General features: G+C 47.9%; 1 protein-coding gene across 1 annotated transcript in view; it reads right to left on the minus strand.

Annotated features, from left to right (window-relative positions):
- Positions 1-20,887, minus strand: part of LOC311225271 (neurobeachin-like) — a gene marked incomplete at its 5' end in the record, with an annotated part of 544,672 nt that overhangs the window by 160,084 nt on the left and 363,701 nt on the right. The window contains 7 exon segments of the mRNA XM_084310493.1: positions 3,127-3,562; positions 7,807-7,975; positions 10,223-10,288; positions 12,844-12,968; positions 15,675-15,855; positions 19,616-19,769; positions 20,541-20,761. Coding sequence (XP_084166619.1) covers positions 3,127-3,562; positions 7,807-7,975; positions 10,223-10,288; positions 12,844-12,968; positions 15,675-15,855; positions 19,616-19,769; positions 20,541-20,761 — 1,352 coding nt within the window.

A 20,887-nucleotide genomic window follows, 5' to 3' on the forward strand; every position in this document is an offset into this window, starting at 1 on the left:
GAGGCCCCCGAGATGCTGCGGCAACAGGGCAGGTTTGTAAACTCTCGAAATCTAGACAGATTACCGCGTGGGGTCTTATCGCACCCAGGAATGTAAATAAACCACAGCGCCGTGTGTTACCGCCGCGCTCTCGGAGACCCTCTTCAAACACACAAATTTGACCGCCGCCACGGGGGGTGAACGCAGCAGCACCAGTGGTCTGAAAGGAAGAGCACGCCCGCCCGCCGCTACTTCAAAACCATTACCGCTGCCCCGGAGAGCCACGCAGTAGACCCGGAGGATTAGCATCAACATTAGCGCTGCCCCCGGAGAGCCACGCAGTAAGCCGGAGGATTAGCATCAACATTAGCGCTGCCCCCGGAGAGCCGCGCAGTAGACCCGGAGGATTAGCATCAACATTAGCGCTGCCCCGGAGAGCCGCGCAGTAGACCCGGAGGATTAGCATCAACATTAGCGCTGCCCCCGGAGAGCCGCGCAGTAGACCCGGAGGATTAGCATCAACATGCGCTACCGCCGCTTGAGTGATGATACACATGCCTCCTATGGCATGAAATGTATACCGGCTATCAACACAACAGTATAGGGCCCCCCCCCCCCCCCCCCCTCCCTGTGGATGGAAGAGCCAGACATGTTGTCAAACATTCGATAAACAACACGGAAAAACTATTTAGATGCGGCGTCAGTATGTTCCTAACTGCTACCGAGGGTTGCGTGCAGAGGTTACAGTCGAGGGAGCCGGGCGGGGCGACGTGGTATTTAACATTGTCAGGTGATTATAGTGGCGCTTGTAAGGAAGATGATTGCTTTAGGATTGGGGGCCATTGTTTATCTCTCTCTCTGTCCCTTTTCTCCTGAGATCGTCTACTTGGCAATTGCTTCTTTATGTAATGTTTTTTTTCTAATTGCCTTTGTGTCTATAACGGAATATACAGTCTCGGCCAGATTGATTCCAGTAGGACAACACCTGGATCACATTCAAAAAAAGAAAAACGTAAAATAAAGTACTAGTCGACCACAGGAAAAGAAGGTACATAATGTACGTTATGTTATAGCCATGATATATTTACGTTTCGTATCGGCAAAAGTCCAGAACAAACACTGCGAGTCGAACCAACAATGATTGTTCGTTATCCGTCTGTAGTTTGGTAGTGAAAGGTTAACCTTCTGTAGTGTGGTAGTGAAAGGTTAACCTTCTGTAGTGTGGTAGTGAAAGGTTAACCTTCTGTAGTGTGGTAGTGAAAGGTTAACCTTCTGTAGTGTGGTAGTGAAAGGGTTAATATTCTGTAGTGTGGTAGTGAAATGTTAACCTTCTGTAGTGAAATGTTAACCGTCTGTAGTGTGGTAGTGAAAGTGTTAACCCTTTGTAGTGTGGTAGTGAAAGGGTTAATATTCTGTAGTGTGGTAGTGAAATGTTAACCTTCTGTAGAGTGGTAGTGAAAGTGTTAACCCTTTGTAGTGTGGTAGTGAAAGGTTAACCTTCTGTAGTGTGGTAGTGAAAGGGTTAATATTCTGTAGTGTGGTAGTGAAAGGTTAACCTTCTGTAGTGTGTTAGTGAAAGTGTTAACCCTTTGTAGTGTGGTAGTGAAAGGTTAACCTTTTGTTTAAGCATTACATCACGAGACATAGTGGGTTATAGAAATTAGATCACGCCTATGGGTCGTTAGACCCCCATAGGCGTGATCTAATTTCTATAACACACTCTGTCGTGTGATGTAATGCTTTTATACAATGGCCGAATTCATCCAACCTTATTGCTATACAATAAACACACATTAATTGAAGATTTATTGACAAAACCATCCGCAGAAAAAGTAGTTAAAAAAAATTTAAAAGAGAAGTTGCCTCCGTGTGGAAGCAGCTTGGAGGTGCGCTGTTTCAAGGCAAGAATGCAGTGAGTGTGGGTTATTGGTTTGATTGATTGATTGCAAATTGTATTATTGTCCGCCTTGTTTTGAACTGGTTAAGAACTGTTAAGAACTTCATTCTTAGATGCTTCTATAGAAAGTAGGTAAAAAAAAAAAAAGGAGAAGTTGCCTCCCTATCCATTCATAAAGATTATTGTCCGCCATCTTGCTTTCATTTCTAAAACCATGAACGGCGGAGTGATTGTAATTCGGTTGTGGGCGGGTTCTGGGATCACGAGCGGGGGTTATAAGAAATAACCACGTCTAACTTGACTGTTTCAGCCAATCAGAATTGAGAAATTTGCATGCCATTGTATAAAGTGTCTTAGTGAAAGTGTTAACCCTTTGTAGTGTGGTAGTGAAAGGCTTAAGGTAACAGTGTGGTTAGGGTTTGGGGCGAAGCTATCAGAAAAGTATAGTCTTGGTCGTCTTGAGGTAAAGGCACCTCCAATGTGAACGCCCCGGGTTCAGCACGTTTTCTGAACATGGTAAAGGTATACATTTCTTTAATTAAGCAATAATACATGAGGAGCCGTGGGATGTCGGACTGAAATCGACATAAAAGACCCTAGAATTGCCTGTATTCATCCTATATTTTTCCGATACAACCTGCTATATAAGAGCAATAATACACTCGGAAGCCTGTGGGATGTCATGAATATTCCCACGGCTGTGGCAGCCACGAGCCACGAGATCGAAGCTCGACTTAGTGGTGTTGAAGGATTACTAATTGCGGCTTTTCTCCAGCGCGTCCGGCTCATCTTTCGTTGGATTGGCATGTCTAATAATGCTGTTTTTATGAATACCGTTAGATGTAGGCCCGTCCTCTATATCTATCCACTCGTTTATAGTTAACGGGTACGTTAAATCAAACGTAATGTTGTCCGTGGAGTAGGTCATGTTGACAACTTTCTACAACATTCTAAAGCCAGCGCAGTGGTATATTCATGGTGATTTAACCGTGAGTGTATCATGAATATACTCACGGCTTAGAACGCTCTCGGCCAATCACAATGGGTGGTCGGACCTACCCGTTGTATAATATGTAATATATGTACTTAATACGTACACATTGTACTTTTTTATAAATACCGCAATATATTACTCATGGCTAAAACATAACGTTGGTCTATGTGGACTTTATTTACATATTTAAACGAGATCTGGCTGGTATTGTACTGTGGCTTACTGTAGTACTGGTGCTGAGCAGCAGCAGCCTCACCTGTCGAAGGAGTGGAACTGCATGGGCAGCATGGCCTGGGCCTGGGCTTTGAGGGCAGCGTCCGGGTAGCACACAGGCTCCGGCCCCACCTCCGGCCCCTCCACAGGGGAGGCCACCAGGCTCTTCAGGATCTCCCGCACGTTGATGCCCTTGTTGGCCTGGCTGATGCTGGAGATGGAGGAGGGGTGTCTCGACACATCCGATACACCGCCGAGGGACTCCGACAGGCTCTCCCGGGACTCCTTCGCCTCCGGGGAGAGGGCGGAGAAGAGCTCGCTCATGGCGTCGGGCCCCCCGTCCAGGTCGGCCCCGTTCAGGATGCCGGTCACCTGCTCCTCCCCGATGCCAGAGTCTGTGTGGGGGAGAGAGCCCCCCATGTGGGCCTCCTCCGCTGGGGTGGGGTGGTCCCTGCTGCCGTCAAACACCAGTGGGTTCTCTGGAAGCACGCACGCACGCACGCGCACACACACACACACACATAGATACACACACACACACACAGATACACACACACACACACACACATACATAGATACACACAGATACACACACACACACACAGATACACACAAATCAGAATATACAGTTACTGAATATACAGTAAAATACTACAAATAATTCACAATGCTGTGATGCATGGTATAGCCTTAAAACTACAACATATCAGTCGTCCGTTATTACAGCGGTTATACAAACGTTTATCGATATTATAAGTCAAATTGTAATTCCATGCCAAAGAAGCAAGACATTATCCATTCAACTTTAAATTATCATTCAAATATCCGCTTCAATTCCGATACCATTACATGGACCCAATGTATCGAATTGTATCACGATGCACCGAGCACAGGGCTATAACCCCACAAACCGTCGGAGAATTTGTGAAATGGCCTTGCGGTATTGACCGGCGGACCTACGAGTATTGATCATCCATTCTCTATTGTCCCTCCGTGTCCACTAAATCAAGTTGACGGCATTTGCCAGGAGAGATAAGCAGGATTTAACACCAGATATGTCAATACCAATAACAACTGAAGCACTGCACACCCGTGCAAAATTGGATTCCCAACAGGAGAGTGTGTTTACGTGAGGAACAAAGGCCTGTGCCAGCGCCCACCACGTGTGAAGACGCCGTGATCCAAGCTCTCTGCTGCTCCCTCGCTCCTCTTCCGTGGTCATAAACCAATCCTGATGTCAGATACCTATATAATACTTACATAACCACATAATGCAGGCGATCATTTCGCTTTGATGAATCAGTGGCAGAGGACCCGCACGCACGCGGGCGGCTCACTGAGTCGTTCATAATATACTGCTCTGTGTTACTAATATCAGATGAGAGGCTCAGAGAGGTCTGAGTCATCCAGCGACCAGGAGATGAAAACCGCTCTGCCTATTTATAAACAGCAAGGGCAGCGCACGCATCGCCGGCAACATGCTCAGACTGCCCGCTCAGACTGGAGGGACCGACTCGACTCCGATAAAACTCACATCAGTTCTGCTAGCGAGCCGCAGCAGATGTGCCCCGCGAGTCTCTGGCTTTTTGACTCCGTTCCCGTTCCTGACCCAGTTGTTTCCCAGATGCCTCGCCAAACCTCGTTAATATTCATCACGTGGGGCCCTAACGAGGTCAGCGGGGGCCTGATTTAGCGGGAGAAGACGGGGCCCCGGCTTCCTGGTCCGTCACAGACAATCGTCTGCCACATTGCGAGGCTGGAAAATCACCCCTGCCCCCCCCCCAATTTTCTGGTGAAATTTATGAGGGCGGTAGTGTGCTTCTCTCCTCCCAGCAACCTCTATGATCCCATTCTCCTCTGGTGGATTGCTTGCCTAATGGGCACTGACAGACGGGGCTGGAAATAGCAGCCCTGGCTCCACTGCCCCAAAAACCACAGCGCCGGGCTAGCATGCAGCAGTGCCTCCTTCGCCTCGCTCACGCTACACTTCTCACCCGCACTCTTCTCTCTCTCTCTCCCTTCCTCCCTCTTTCGTCACCTTCTCCCTCTGTTCCGTCTTCCAGAACCCCGGGCCCCTCTCATCTTTCTTCTTGGCCTATCCCCTCTTCCTCCATCTCCTCCTCGCTCCGCTCACCTTTCGTTTTAAATCAAAGCCGATAAGCTCGCTCGTGCATCTTATAATAGAACCTTCTCATTGCGGTGTAGATGCCCGGTAATCCCCACGGCAGACACCTGATGATTTCCTCTCTTGTGACTTAATGACGGATTTATGACTCGTGGCGTATATTACTTTTCATAACACAAAAGAGCAGTGGTGCCTGTGCAACTTGTCTCCCCCCCCCCCGCGCGCGCCTCAAGCCTCAGCCGGGGTTAGCTTCCACGTTTAATTCTGAGCAGGTGCAATTAGCGTAGCGCATGAATAAATCATAGGGAAGCCAGAGGGGCGTGGGCATTCTATGCCAGGTATTTTCTTGATCGAGATTTCGGCTCTAGCGGGCAGCAGTGTTCACGGATAAAGCGAGGCCACTGCAGTTAGAGGGAGGGCTAGGTGAGGAGGTGAGGAGGTGAGGAGAGCAGGAGGGTGAGGAGGTGAGGAGAGCAGGAGGGTGAGGAGGTGAGGAGGTGAGGAGGGAGAGGAGGTGATGAGGGAGAGGAGGTGATGAGGTGAGGAGAGCAGGAGGGTGAGGAGGTGAGGAGGTGAGGAGAGGAGGTGAGGAGAGCAGGAGGGAGAGGAGGTGAGGAGAGCAGGAGGGTGAGGAGGTGAGGAGGTGAGGAGAGCAGGAGAGCAGGAGGGTGAGGAGGTGAGGAGGTGAGGAGGGCGAGGAGGTGAGGAGAGCAGGAGGGAGAGGAGGTGAGGAGAGCAGGAGGGAGAGGAGGTGATGAGGTGAGGAGAGCAGGAGGGAGAGGAGGTGAGGAGAGCAGGAGGGAGAGGAGGTGATGAGGTGAGGAGAGCAGGAGGGAGAGGAGGCGAGGATGTGAGGAGAGCAGGAGGGAGAGGAGGTGAGGAGGTGAGGAGGTGAGGAGAGCAGGAGGGAGAGGAGGTGAGGAGGTGAGGAGAGCAGGAGGTGAGGAGGTGAGGAGAGCAGGAGGTGAGGAGGGAGAGGAGGCGAGGATAAGTCTAGAATTATACGAGGAGGATGGGAGACAACAACTGTGTTCACTAACTTTAAAACATTAAGTCAAAGCTCACTCGATAGATAGATTCTTGATGCTCAGAATGCGCCTTTCAAGTGTAACATTTAGATGAACTGTTAGATTAACAGTTCAATTAACTGAAAAGGTGTTTCATCACAAATGATGCAACGCCCCAGGCGAGATGCTGCATGCTGCTACTGTTGACAGTACACTAATAATGTGCAGTGTGATTTGTTTTCCATGACACGGGCAGGAAACAGAACATACAGTAGGAGCTGTTGAAAAAAATAGTTTTTACTTGTACTGGGTAAACAGTCAGTTCTAAAAGTATAAAGTGTGAGTAGTAGGGTTATCTTTTTTTTTTTTTCATCCCACTGTAGCGCATGAATAAATCATAGGTAAGCCAGAGGGGCGTGGGCATTCTATGCCAGGTATTTTCTTGACAGATATTTCGGCTCTAGTGGGCAGCAGTGTTCACAGATAAAGCGAGGCCACTGCAGTTAGAGGGAGGGCTAGGTGAGGAGGTGAGGAGGTGAGGAGAGCAGGAGGGAGAGGAGGTGAGGAGGTGAGGAGGTGAGGAGGGCGAGGAGAGCAGGAGGGAGAGGAGGTGAGGAGGTGAGGAGAGCAGGAGGGTGAGGAGGTGAGGAGGTGAGGAGGGCGAGGAGAGCAGGAGGGAGAGGAGGTGAGGAGAGCAGGAGGGAGAGGAGGTGAGGAGAGCAGGAGGGAGAGGAGGTGAGGAGAGCAGGAGGGAGAGGAGGTGAGGAGAGCAGGAGGGAGAGGAGGTGAGGAGGGAGAGGATGTGAGGAGAGCAGGAGGGAGAGGAGGTGAGGAGAGCAGGAGGGAGAGGAGGTGAGGAGAGCAGGAGGGAGAGGAGGTGAGGAGAGCAGGAGGGAGAGGAGGTGAGGAGGTGAGGAGGGAGAGGAGGTGAGGAGGTGAGGAGAGCAGGAGGGAGAGGAGGTGAGGAGAGCAGGAGGGAGAGGAGGTGAGGAGAGCAGGAGGGAGAGGAGGTGAGGAGAGCAGGAGGGAGAGGAGGTGAGGAGGTGAGGAGGGAGAGGAGGTGAGGAGAGCAGGAGGGAGAGGAGGTGAGGAGAGCAGGAGGGAGAGGAGGTGAGGAGAGCAGGAGGGAGAGGAGGTGAGGAGAGCAGGAGGGAGAGCAGGAGGGAGAGGAGGTGAGGAGAGCAGGAGGGAGAGGAGGTGAGGAGAGCAGGAGGCTAGGATAAGTCTAGAATGATACGAGGAGGATGGGAGACAACAACTGTGTTCACTAACTTTAAAACATTAAGTCAAAGCTCACTTGATAGATAGATTCTTGATGCTCACAATGCGCCTTTCAAGTGTAACATTTAGATGAACTGTTAGATTAACAGTTCAATTAACTGAAAAGGTGTTTCATCACAAATGATGCAACGCCCCAGGCGAGATGCTGCATGTTGCTACTGTTGACACTAATAATGTGCAATGTGATTTGTTTCCCATGACACGGGCAGGAAACAGAACATACAGTAGGAGCTTTTTTTTTTTTTACTTGTTCTAAAAGTATAAAGTGTGAGTAGTAGGGTTAACACTCTGGCACAGAAAGTTGTAGCACCTGTGCTGGTCGGTGAGTTGATCTCCTGCCGCATGCTGCGTCCCAATTGGCTGGTTGTCCTGGCAGTCTCCCGCTGAGGCTCCAGGATGTCCCGGTACTTGGACACCATGAGGACGGATATGAAGTAGACCACGGCGAGGGCCAGGAACTGAGCCTGCTTACTGTCATCCTGTGGAGAAGAACCACAACACAAGTAGCTCCAGACACTGTGTAGAAGCTCTAAGCTCGGTTGAATCTGTTGCCAGGAACTAAATACACTAGAGATGAGCACCATTCCAGGCTCCAGACGGATTATGTGGCCGTCGCTATGACTGTATAATCAGTTTTGAGTTTGAATTGCAGTGTATTATGAGGCTAGGTGTTGCTTAACATTGTTTAGAGATTGAACACAGTACACTTAGTTTGCATAGTTTGCATGTGTGCATTTATCATTTTACACCATCGACAAGACGAGATCAAATGCAGACGCAGTTGTTCTGTGGCTCCGTCCGCTGTCAGCCCAAATAAAGTTATTATCGCCGGCAGGTGTGTGGACTGATTGCACTGCTGCAGTGTGTGTCAGTGGGCTTGATTGCGAACAGCTGCGAACAGCGGCCATTATTGCTCGGCAGAGGTCCGTTATCGAGTAATAACGGACCTCTGACGAGCGATATTGACCAATCAGTGATCACAATCAAGCATTTCGGCTAATGTTAAAACGCCATGTAATAATGTATGTTATGTTATGGCCACATATGTTCATGAAAATGTACAATGTGTACGTATTACAAATAAGTACATATATGACATATTAAAAACAATTTACTTTTGAGTTCCCCTGCTAGGAAACAAACATGGGGCGCTCACATACTACTACTGTTCACTATTACTACTGTTATTATCACTATTATTATCACTATCATCATTATTACTTTGCACTTTTTTTCTATGTTCTATTATTATTATTATTATTATTATTATTATTATTATTATTATTATTATTATTATTATTATTATTATTATTATTATTATTATTATTATTATTATTATTATTATTATTATTATTATTATTATTATTATTACTATTACCTGCCCCCCCCCCCCCCCCCCCCATGCTACTATGACACCTGCATTTCCCCAAGAGGATTAATAAAGGAACACTTGACTTCGCCCAAACCCTAACCCTAACCTTAATCACACTGTTACCTTAAACTAACCATAACTGTCGAACCCTAACCCTAACTTTATATCTTAACCATAGCCGTTAAACATTCAAACTAATCTTGCTGTGTTTGCCAAATTTCTCTCGGGATGAATAAAGTATTTATATTCTATTCTATTCTATCTATCAAAGTGGGTGGGCCGATACAAACAAAAATATATTCCTTATACAAGACATAATTATATTACTTATGGCTATAACATAACGTACATTATGTACCTTTTTTCCTGTGGTCGGTTAGTACATTATTTTCGTTTTCTGATGAGACCGTGTTGCATTTCTACTGTGAAGTATGGAGACAGCTATTCACTTCCACATTTGAAAGGAGATCAGGGAGTGACTGATCCATACAGTAATGGAATAATCAATTAAATAGGACACAGCCCTAAAATACAGCATGGAGACGTATGAGAATCCAATCCTAGTACCGCTGGCATGCTCCAGCAGACTTCTGACATTTACTTTATCGTCTCCCATTGTGACAGGCCACCCATCCATACAAATCCATACTACATGCAGAGGCACTTTGGGCTTCTGTCCAATAAAGCAGCCCTTCAATCAACAAGGGCACCTTCAGCACTACTGTACCCCATGTTGGTTGAAGCATGTCCTGCTGCACCACCTGTTTGCCTGCCAATGAATACTAATCCTGTTTCCACTCTACCTGCAGGGAAGTCTCTGCGTCACACACACACACAGAGAGAGAGAGAGAGAGAGAGAGAGAGAAATAGAGAGAGAGAGAGAGAGAGAGAGAGAGAGAGAGAGAGAGAGAGAGAGAGAGAGAGAGAGAGAGAGAGAGAGAGGGGATATAGAGAGAAAAAGAGAGGGAGAGAGTAGGGAATAGAGAGAGAGAGAAAGAGGGGGTATAGAGAGACATGGGGGGTAGAAAGAGAAAGAGAGGGATAATGGGGGATAGAGAGAGAAAGAGAGGGTGAGAAAGAAATGGAGAGTGGGGGATAGAGAGAGTGTGAGAAAGAAAGGGAGTGTGGGGAATAGAGAGAGAAAGAAAGAAAGAAAGAAAGAAAGAAAGAAAGAAAGAAAGAAAGAAAGAAAGAAAGAAAGAAAGAGAGGGAGATAGTGGGGGGATAGAGAGCGAAGGTGAGGGAGAGAGTTGGGGGATAGAGAGAGAAAGAGAGAGAAAGAAAGAAAGAAGGCGAGGGAGAGAGTTGGGGGATAGAGAGAGAGAAGGCGAGGGAGAGAGTGGGGAACACTCACGACGTCGCGGAACACCACGGCACGCAGGCGATTGATGTCGACGTCCTGCAGGAGCCGGTCGGGGTCCTGGGAGAGGAGAGAGGTTATCTCTACGTCTGTCTGAAGCAGAGAGACGAGCCACGCCTCGACGATGTAGGCTTCATTACAAGTAGCGGTGTGCTCTTTCTTTTTGCTAACTTGTGGACATGCTTTTGGTAGCAACGCATACTGTACACTAGGGCTGTCTTAAATACTTCGAAGCTTCGAAGCTTCGAAGCTTCGTTCGATGGGCATGGGATTCGAATATGAAAAAAAATGCGAAAAAAATAATAATAATACGTTTTATTTTTATTTTTTTTTGCTAAATCAACTCTGCCTCTCTTTGTTAACTACAACAAGCAATGCTGTTTGTTATTTAAGATGAGGTCGGACTCGGCACTGACAGATTTGTGTTCATTGTGCTGCTTTTATAAAGCCTCAAATGACGGCTTACAATATTTCATGAAAGCAAAGTGTTTTGTTTGTCTAAGATTTAAAAAGGTTTAAACTTTACAGCACTGACCAAGTTTTCAAGTTTCTTTAATAGTTGTCATACAGAAGTACAGAATACTTTTGTACAAAATGCTTCTTACTGTTGCGCTCCAGAGACTGTGCATGACAAGATAAGTATGAAATAAAAACATAGTAAAAATTAGAAGTAAAAAAAGAGGTCACAGTGTTCAGTTTAGACATATGTACAATGTTCGTAGACGTAGTTACCATACAGTATACAATACTAAGTTGAACAAAGTGCTGTACAAGTCCCACAACATAAAAAAATCTATAATAATTTTTTTTTAATCTCGAAGCTAAAATCGAATCTCGGCCCCGAAGCTTCGAATTCCAAAAAAATATTCGAAGGTCAGCCCTACTGTACACACTAATGCTGTTTGGGGAGATAGATTAGATTAGCTTGTGATGTCTCTTTTTCTACACACAATGTAAAATTGTCGGTTTGTGTTGCATTTTATTTTTATTGTGATGAGCTTAATGCTGTACACACAGCCCCTAATTGAGACAACTGGGTCGCTATTTTGACGGACGCTTACACAGTTGTCTCTCTACCCAGCCATGTCCCAGCCAATAGCGTCACAGTTGTCTCTACCCAGCCATGTCCCAGCCAATAGCATCACAGTTGTCTCTACCCAGCCATGTCCCAGCCAATAGCGTCACAGTTGTCTCTACCCAGCCATGTCCCAGCCAATAGCGTCACAGTTGTCTCTACCCAGCCATGTCCCAGCCAATAGCGTCACAGTTGTCTCTACCCAGCCATGTCCCAGCCAATAGCGTCACAGTTGTCTCTACCCAGCCATGTCCCAGCCAATAGCGTCACAGTTGTCTCTACCCAGCCATGTCCCAGCCAATAGTGTCACAGTTGTCTCTACCCAGCCATGTCCCAGCCAATAGCGTCACAGTTGTCTCTACCCAGCCATGTCCCAGCCAATAGCGTCACAGTTGTCTCTACCCAGCCATGTCCCAGCCAATAGTGTCACAGTTGTCTCTACCCAGCCATGTCCCAGCCAATAGCGTCACAGTTGTCTTGATTAGGGGCTATGCTGTACAGTTTTTGTAAAAATAAATAAATAAAATAATAATAAAAAAACATATTGTTGTCCATAAATGTGTTATTTGCTTGTATATCTACTGTAGTGTGATACGATTTGCTTCCTGTATATATATAGCGCACACGTTTTTTTTTATTAATTATTTCCCTCCTGGCTACACCACACAGAGAGTAGGAAACTAGTACAAACTGACGTGTAAGCAGTATTCCTGGCTAATGTATTGCTTCTGTCCCCTTTGTGACATCACAATAAGCAATCATTCTGCACAGCTAGTTTAGGCTAGTTTAAACTTTCAAACCCAGGCCAAACGGCAAGGAGTACGTATGTCATTTTCCCCCGGTGCCTAAATAACATCTCAGACTGAGAATCCATACAAAAACGTGACTTGTTTCGTCCTGTGTAGCTCAAGGGGTGAAGATCTTGGCACTCTGAGCAATGGCACTAACACAGCCGGGGTTAGGGGTTTGATTCCCACAGGAGCCACACACACACACACACACACACACACATTCTATTGTAATGTGCTTTGTATCCCAATAGAAAAGCACTATAGAAATGTATTACTGAAATTATTTAAGTTTAATAATAATAATAATTAAGGAAGCTAAATCACAGAACTGCGGCAGAGTTAGAGAAAACCCTCTCGACAGTGATACATGATGAAACACACTAAAATTCCCCATACGACCTCTTCTGGTTGGTTACGCACAGTGCCACAGAATCCACAAATCGATACAATAAAATTGTTAGAGCATAAGCTGTGAACAACACAAATGTAAAGTAAACCAGTGCCCAAAGTTGCTTGAAGAAAAGTATTTCATCAATCTGTTTGTTAATGTCTGTCCGCTTATGTCGCACGGAAAACGACCAAAGCAAATTCCTTGTATGTGAAAACTACTTGGCAATAAAGACCTTTCTGATTCCGATCCTCTGATTCTGATTCTGATTTGAACAAGGTGCAGTTACCTCTAATGGCCACACGGTGCCAATCCTCCATAGTGCATCTTGGATGCACTTGTGTTGTCAGGGTGAACCTACCTTACTGGCAGCCACAGAGCTGTGGAGGTTCTCCTGAGTCTTGCTGTTGGGGATGGATGTATTGGCTCCCCTGTCCCTCTGCCTCTGTCTGCACTCCAGACAGTTTCTCACAGCCACACAGCACACTGGACACACACACACACACACACACACACACACACACACACACACGTGCGGAAATTACCCTCTCATTTCATAGTTCAGTGGAAATGCTACGTTGATAGCATGCATGGCCTCTAATCAATTATGTGTGATAAGTATCGGCTCCAGGCTGAGCAGAGGGGGACAGAGTGGGAGTGAAATCAACAGCCAGAACGATTTCACACCACAGCCTGATGAGAAACAGACGGACAATAAGGACACAATGACTGAAGGCTACCCCCCCCCCCCAGACCACAACACAAAGTCAAAACTCCTGCATACACACAAACTGGCACGCAGGCGGAGAGACAGACACACAGCACATGTTTTCAAGTGTCGCAGGGATATTCCTAACCTAACCGTAACCTTAACCTAACTGTAACCATAGCCATAACTGTAACCTTAACCTAACCGTAACCTTAACAACCTAACAGAACCTTAACCTAACTGTAACCTTAACCTAACTGTAACCTTAACAACCTAACAGAACCTTAACCTAACTGTAACCTTAACCGAACTGTAACAAGTTTCAAGTTTCAAGTTTCAAGTTTCTTTAATAGTTGTCATACAGAAGTACAGAATACTTTTATACAAAATGCTTCTTACTGTTACGCTCCAGAGACTGTGCAAGACAAGATAGTATGAAATAAAATAACATAGTATAGCATGTAAATTAGAAGTAAAAAATGAGGTCACTGTTCAGTATAGACATATGTACAATGTTCGATGCATAATAGACGTAACTGAGTTACCATATAACAATATACTATGCAGTGTACTAATATACAATACTATATAGTGCAAAGCAGAAATGGGATGAGGTACAATTTAGGTACAATTTACAGTAGGTGTACGAGTTGTAGTGCAAATCCTTTATCAATAAATATAAAGTGTGTTTGTGTGATCTAAAGTGTGGAGAGTGGGTGCTGCAGTGTGTTGTTTGTTTAAGTGAGTGTGTGCGTGTGGGTGTGTGTGCTATGTGCAATTGATGGTTGTTGCATAGTGTTTATTGTTCGTTGAGCTGCCTGATGGCCTGGGGATAGAAGCTTCTTCTGAGTCTTTCTGTGCTCGCCTTAAGACTCCGGTATCGCTTGCCTGACCGCAGCAGTTCAAAGAGGCAGTTGTTCGGGTGGCTGGAGTCCTTGATGATTCTCTTCGCCTTCCCCCTGCACCGCTTGTTGTAAATGTTCTGGAGGTTGGGAAGCCCCCCTCCAATTGTGCGTTCGGCTGAACGTGTCACTCTTTGTAGTCTGCTACGGTCTTGTGCAGTGCTATTCCCAAACCAGGAGGTGATGTTGCCAGTCAGGATGCTCTCTATTGTACATGAGTAGAAGTTCCTAAGGATCTTCTGACTGACTTGGAACTTCCTTAGGCGCCTGAGGAAGTAGAGGCGTTGTCGTGCCTTCTTCACAACACTGTCAATGTGTGTGGTCCATGTCAAGTCCTCGGATATGTAGGCTCCGAGGTACTTGAAACTGTTCACTCTCTCAACCGGTGCCCCGTCGATGCTGAGGGGGCTGTAGTCCTTGACCCCCGACCTCCTGAAGTCCACAATCATCTCTTTTGTTTTGCTGACGTTCAGGGAGAGGCAGTTCTCCTGACACCACTGTGACAGATTCTCTACCTCTTCCAGGTAGGCCCTCTCGTCGTTGGCAGAGATCAGGCCCACCACTACTGTGTCATCAGCAAATTTGATGATTGTGTTGTTGTTCCGCTGTGCCACGCAGTTATGTGTGTACAGGGAGTAGAGGAGGGGGCTCAGAACACAGCCCTGGGGGGCCCCTATGTTGAGCGTGATGGATGAGGAGGTGCAGTTATCTGCTCTTACCACCTGGGGTCTGCCCGTCAGGAAGTCCAAGACCCACATTAACCGAACTGTAACCTTAACAACCTAACAGAACCTTAACCTAACTGTAACCTTAACCGAACTGTAACATTAACCGAACTGTAACCTTAACAACCTAACATAACCTTAACCTAACTGTAACCTTAACCTAACTGTAACCTTAACAACCTAACAGAACCTTAACCTAACTGTAACCTTAACCGAACTGTAACGTTAACCGAACTGTAACCTTAACAACCTAACAGAACCTTAACCTAACTGTAACCTTAACCGAACTGTAACCTTAACCTAACCTAAGTGTAACTGTAACCTTAACTGAACTGTAACCTAACCTAACTGTAACCTTAACCGTAACCATAACCATAACCATAACCATAACCGTAACCATAACCGTAACCTTAACGTAACCTAACCGTAACCTTAACCCCTAATTCTAAAATGTGTACCTTGTGGGGACTGGCCAATGTCCCCACAGCGACAAAATAAATGTTGTTTTCATCACTTGTGGGGACATTTGGGGTCCCCACAATAGAGTAATAAAACAAGAACCCCCCCCCCCCCCCCCCCCCCCCCCACACACACACACACACTCAGACAGAAGACTCTGATTCACAGTGACAGAAACTAAAGGCTGGTATTTTCACTGCCAATGATTCTATCAGACAGTTTTGAATTCTACAACACATTACGTCTGGCTGGCTGGACATTGTGAGGACGTCAAAACTCAGATTCATTCAACGCCCATATGCCAAAGTTAATTATGTGTAACTTAGCCCCCCCTGGATGCCACGCGCAAATAATACGCACACGCACACGCACACACACACACACACACACAACTTACCCAGTCTGAGGCACTGACGCATGAGGCCACCGGAAGACATGTTCTTTTCGGCCTCGATCTCGCTGAAGTTGAGGGAGCTGGCGAACACCAGCACGTCCACCATGGACATGAGGCGCGACAGGAAGGTGACGGCCGTCTCCGCGGACATGCCCTGCGTCGCCTCGATGTTCTCCATCTCCGTCTGTTTGACACACACCCCCCGCCGGGAGAACCACGGTTATTTAAGACCTATAGACCTACTCCTATCCAAGCTCCGGGAGGGTCATCAAAGAGAAGTCGCCTATTCTCAGTCCTTGCCCCACAATGGTGGAATGAACTACCCACCCCAGTTAGGACAGCCGAAACACGTCCAATCTTTCGCCGTCGACTAAAGACGCACTTCTTCAACCATTATCTGAATTAAAAAAAGAAAAATCTAACCCTAACTAACCTTACTGTCATGCACTTGTCCTAATAAACTAACCTACACTGTAGCACTCAACACTTTGATGAACATTGTTGCTCAGCTGATAGAGTTGTGCCCTTCCTGATGGCTTGTCGTACAGAACTTGTAAGTCGCTTTGGATAAAAGCGTCAGCTAAATGACTAAATGTAAATGTAAATGATATAACCAACACACTCTAAATCACTTGTCTCTCACATCTTTAGCAACGTACAGAGATATCCTGCAGGAATCAGTAACATAAATGTTATGGGGAGGAAGAGGAAGGTAAACCATCAGAGTTGGGGAGTGTGACATTATCGTGGGTCTCGTGAGGTTGTGTCGGTCCAGTGGGGTTGTGTCGGTCCAGTGAGGTTGTGTCGGTCCAGTGAGGTCAGTGAGGTTGTGTCGGTCCAGTGAGGTTGGTTCAGTTCAGTGAGGTTGTGTCGGTCCAGTGAGGTTGGTTCAGTTCAGTAAGGTTGTGTCGGTCCAGTGAGGTTGTGTTGGTCCAGTGAGGTTGTGTCGGTCCAGTGAGGTTGTGTTGGTCCAGTGAGGTTGTGTCGGTCCAGTGATGTTGTGTCGGTCCAGTGAGGTTGTGTCGGTCCAGTGATGTTGTGTCGGTCCAGTGAGGTTGTGTCGGTCCAGTGAGGTTGTGTCGGTCCAGTGGGGTTGTGTCGGTCCAGTGAGGTTGTGTCGGTCCAGTGAGGTTGTGTCGGTCCAGTGAGGTTGTGTCGGTCCAGTGAGGTTGGTTCAGTTCAGTGAGGTTGTGTCGGTCCAGTGAGGTTGTGTCGGTCCAGTGAGGTTGTGTCGGTCCAGTGAGGTTGTGTCGGTCCAGTGAGGTTGTGTCGGTCCAGTGAGGTTGTGTCGGTCCAGTGAGGTTGTGTCGGTCCAGTGAGGTTGTGTCGGTCCAGTGAGGTTGTGTCGGTCCAGTGAGGTTGTGTCGGTCCAGTGGGGTTGTGTCGGTCCAGTGAGGTTGTGTTGGTTCAGTGAGGTTGTGTCGGTCCAGTGAGGTTGTGTCGGTCCAGTGAGGTTGTGTCGGTCCAGTGAGGTTGTGTCGGTCCAGTGAGGTTGTGTCGGTCCAGTGAGGTTGTGTCGGTCCAGTGAGGTTGTGTCGGTCCAGTGAGGTTGTGTCGGTCCAGTGGGGTTGTGTCGGTCCAGTGAGGTTGTGTTGGTTCAGTGAGGTTGTGTCGGTCCAGTGAGGTTGTGTCGGTCCAGTGAGGTTGTGTCGGTCCAGTGGGGTTGTGTCCAGTGAGGTTGTGTCGGTCCAGTGAGGTTGTGTCGGTCCAGTGGGGTTGTGTCCAGTGAGGGTGTGTCGGTCCAGTGAGGTTGTGTCGGTCCAGTGGGGTTGTGTCCAGTGAGGTTGTGTCGGTCCAGTGAGGTTGTGTCGGTCCAGTGAGGTTGTGTCCAGTGGGGTTGTGTCGGTCCAGTGAGGTTGTGTCGGTCCAGTGAGGTTGTGTCGGTCCAGTGAGGTTGTGTCGGTCCAGTGAGGTTGGTTCAGTCCAGTGAGGTTGTGTCGGTCCAGTGAGGTTGTGTCGGTCCAGTGAGGTTGTGTCGGTCCAGTGAGGTTGTGTCGGTCCAGTGGGGTTGGTTCAGTCCAGTGAGGTTGTGTCGGTCCAGTGAGGTTGTGTCGGTCCAGTGAGGTTGTGTCGGTCCAGTGAGGTTGTGTCCAGTGAGGTTGTGTCGGTCCAGTGAGGTTGTGTCGGTCCAGTGAGGTTGTGTCGGTCCAGTGAGGTTGTGTCGGTCCAGTGAGGTTGTGTCGGTCCAGTGAGGTTGTGTCGGTCCAGTGAGGTTGTGTCGGTCCAGTGAGGTTGTGTCGGTCCAGTGGGGTTGTGTCGGTCCAGTGAGGTTGTGTCGGTCCAGTGAGGTTGTGTCGGTCCAGTGAGGTTGTGTTGGTCCAGTGAGGTTGTGTCGGTCCAGTGAGGTTGTGTCGGTCCAGTGAGGTTGTGTCGGTCCAGTGAGGTTGTGTCGGTCCAGTGAGGTTGGTTCAGTCCAGTGAGGTTGTGTTGGTCCAGTGAGGTTGGTTCAGTCCAGTGAGGTTGTGTCGGTCCAGTGAGGTTGTGTCGGTCCAGTGAGGTTGTGTCGGTCCAGTGAGGTTGTGTCGGTCCAGTGAGGTTGTGTCGGTCCAGTGAGGTTGTGTCGGTCCAGTGAGGTTGTGTCGGTCCAGTGAGGTTGTGTCGGTCCAGTGAGGTTGTGTCGGTCCAGTGAGGTTGTGTCGGTCCAGTGAGGTTGTGTCGGTCCAGTGAGGTTGTGTCGGTCCAGTGAGGTTGTGTCGGTCCAGTGAGGTTGTGTCGGTCCAGTGAGGTTGTGTCGGTCCAGTGAGGTTGTGTCGGTCCAGTGAGGTTGTGTCGGTCCAGTGAGGTTGTGTCGGTCCAGTGAGGTTGTGTCGGTCCAGTGAGGTTGTGTCGGTCCAGTGAGGTTGTGTCGGTCCAGTGGGGTTGGTTCAGTTCAGTGAGGTTGTGTCGGTCCAGTGGGGTTGGTTCAGTTCAGTGAGGTTGTGTCGGTCCAGTGAGGTTGTGTCGGTCCAGTGAGGTTGTGTCGGTCCAGTGAGGTTGTGTTGGTCCAGTGAGGTTGTGTTGGTCCAGTGAGGTTGGTTCAGTCCAGTTGGTTCAGTTCAGTGAGTCCTCTGGGGATGAAGAGGTGACACACCGTGACGGTCATAGCAGTAACAACTACTACCCACCTCCACTCCAGGTGCCACACTGTCAGACACCGGAACCCCTGACCCCCCGCCTTTACCACCTGCTTTGGGTCACTAGCACTTCTTTGCTTTGAGGGGAGAGAGTCCTCAATAGCAATACGTGTGTGTGTGTGTGTGTGTGTGTGTGTGTGTGTGTGCGTGCGTGCGTGCGTGCGTGTGTGTGTGTGCGTGCTTCTAGAGAACCCACTGGTGTTTGACAGCAGCAAGGACCACCCCACCCCAGCGGAGGAGGCCCACATGGGGGGGCGCTCTCTCCCACAGGGGGGGGGGGGGGGGGGCTGTCACATTCAAAAAGGTCAGAGGAGGTTTAAGCTTTCTGGTGTATTTTATGATTATTTGGCACTCCTGTGTTTTTTAATTAACACCTTTAAATTTTGGGGGGGGGGGGGGATAAATATAAATCACAAGTATAAAAACTAAATAAAGCATAAATACTAACCTTGGCACTCTAGACATGCATGGACAAAAAAAAGAAACACAAAAAGATGATTAAAATCAAGTTAAAATCAAGAAATCCAATTACGGTATTAGATAAACAACGATCCATGGGAAGACACAAAATGAAACACGGGGAAGCCAATTACAAAACAGGACAAAGTAACGTCCCGCTGATTAAAACAACAGAAAAATGGACCTGGGCAAATAAAGGTGGCTCCCAATCAAATCAAGATAAACAAATCGTATTTCCCCCAAGGCCACACAGGGGTATGAGTAGACCACAGCCGACCACGAGTGCAACCCAAGTAGTTACCGTAGATCACCACTAGATGGAGGTGTTCCCCCACAGTAAAAAAAAATAACAAAACATGCTCACACACTCACAGAAGGAGAAGTGGCTGCTGAGAGCAAGGGCAGAATTCCTCCACAGGCGATGATGATGTTGTCAACCATCTGCGAGATAAGGTGGATGGTGTTGTGCACGAAAATGATGTTCTCATTACTGTTCACAAAGTCCATGACGGATTTGGTTGAATGGCTGCAGAGGGAGGTTGGAAGTGAGGGAAGAAAAACACGAAACAGGAGTAAAACTCATTTGACCGCACTGTCACATTTCACACTTTATTAACTATAGGTCAGGTGGTAAATAAGGGGTTAGCTCTCTGGGGCTTTGTGAGGAAAGCCTGTTCTAATATAGCTCTCCATTCATTCTCTCTCTTGCTCGGTTCCTCTCTTTCTCTCTCCCCCTCTCTGTCTCACTCATCCTCTATACAGTATACTGTATATCTCTCACTCATCTCTCTCACTCATCCTCTCTATCGCTATGTCTCTCACTCATCCTCTCTCTATATCTGTCTTTGTCTCTCACTCATTCTCTCTCTCTCTCTCTCTCTCTCTCTCTCTCTCTCTCTGTCTCTCACACATCCTCTCTCTTTCTCTGTCTCACTCTCTCTCTCTCTCTCTCTCTCTCTCTCTGCAACACCCCCCTCCCACACACACACAAACACACACACACAGACAGACAGACAGACAGACAGACAGACAGACAGACAGACAGACAGACAGACAGACAGACAGACAGACAGACAGACAGACAGACAGACAGACAGACAGACATACAGACAGACAGACAGACAGACAGACAGACAGACACACACACACACACACACACACACACACACACAAGTAAAATACAAGCATACACATACACAAGCACCAACACCACACACACACACACACACACACACACACACACACACACACACACACACACACACACACACACACACACACACACACACACACACACCTCCTCCACACATGGACGTCGGTCTCCAGGGCGAACAGCAGGTCGGTGAGCAGTCTCTGGTGCATGGGCGACCACTTGAACTCTGGGATGCGGAACATGGTGGTGCGCGGGCCGGGGCTGAACTGGCGCCGCTGCTCCTCCGTCATGGGGATGGCCCGGAAGCCCAGGTCCACCCGCAGGTCCCGCTCCATCTGACTGGCAGAGCGGCCCCCGTGCAGGTTCTGAGGAGGCCACGCCGGCAGGAGGGAGTAGAGACACAATGCAGTGTCACAAGCTAGAAGTGGTGATGATGATGATGATGATGATGATGATGATGGATGATGATGATGATGGATGATGATGATGAT

The sequence above is a fragment of the Notolepis coatsorum genome, assembly GCF_963971535.1.
Source record: "Notolepis coatsorum genome assembly, chromosome: 1".
In the NCBI taxonomy this organism is placed as follows: Eukaryota; Metazoa; Chordata; class Actinopteri; order Aulopiformes; family Paralepididae; genus Notolepis; species Notolepis coatsorum.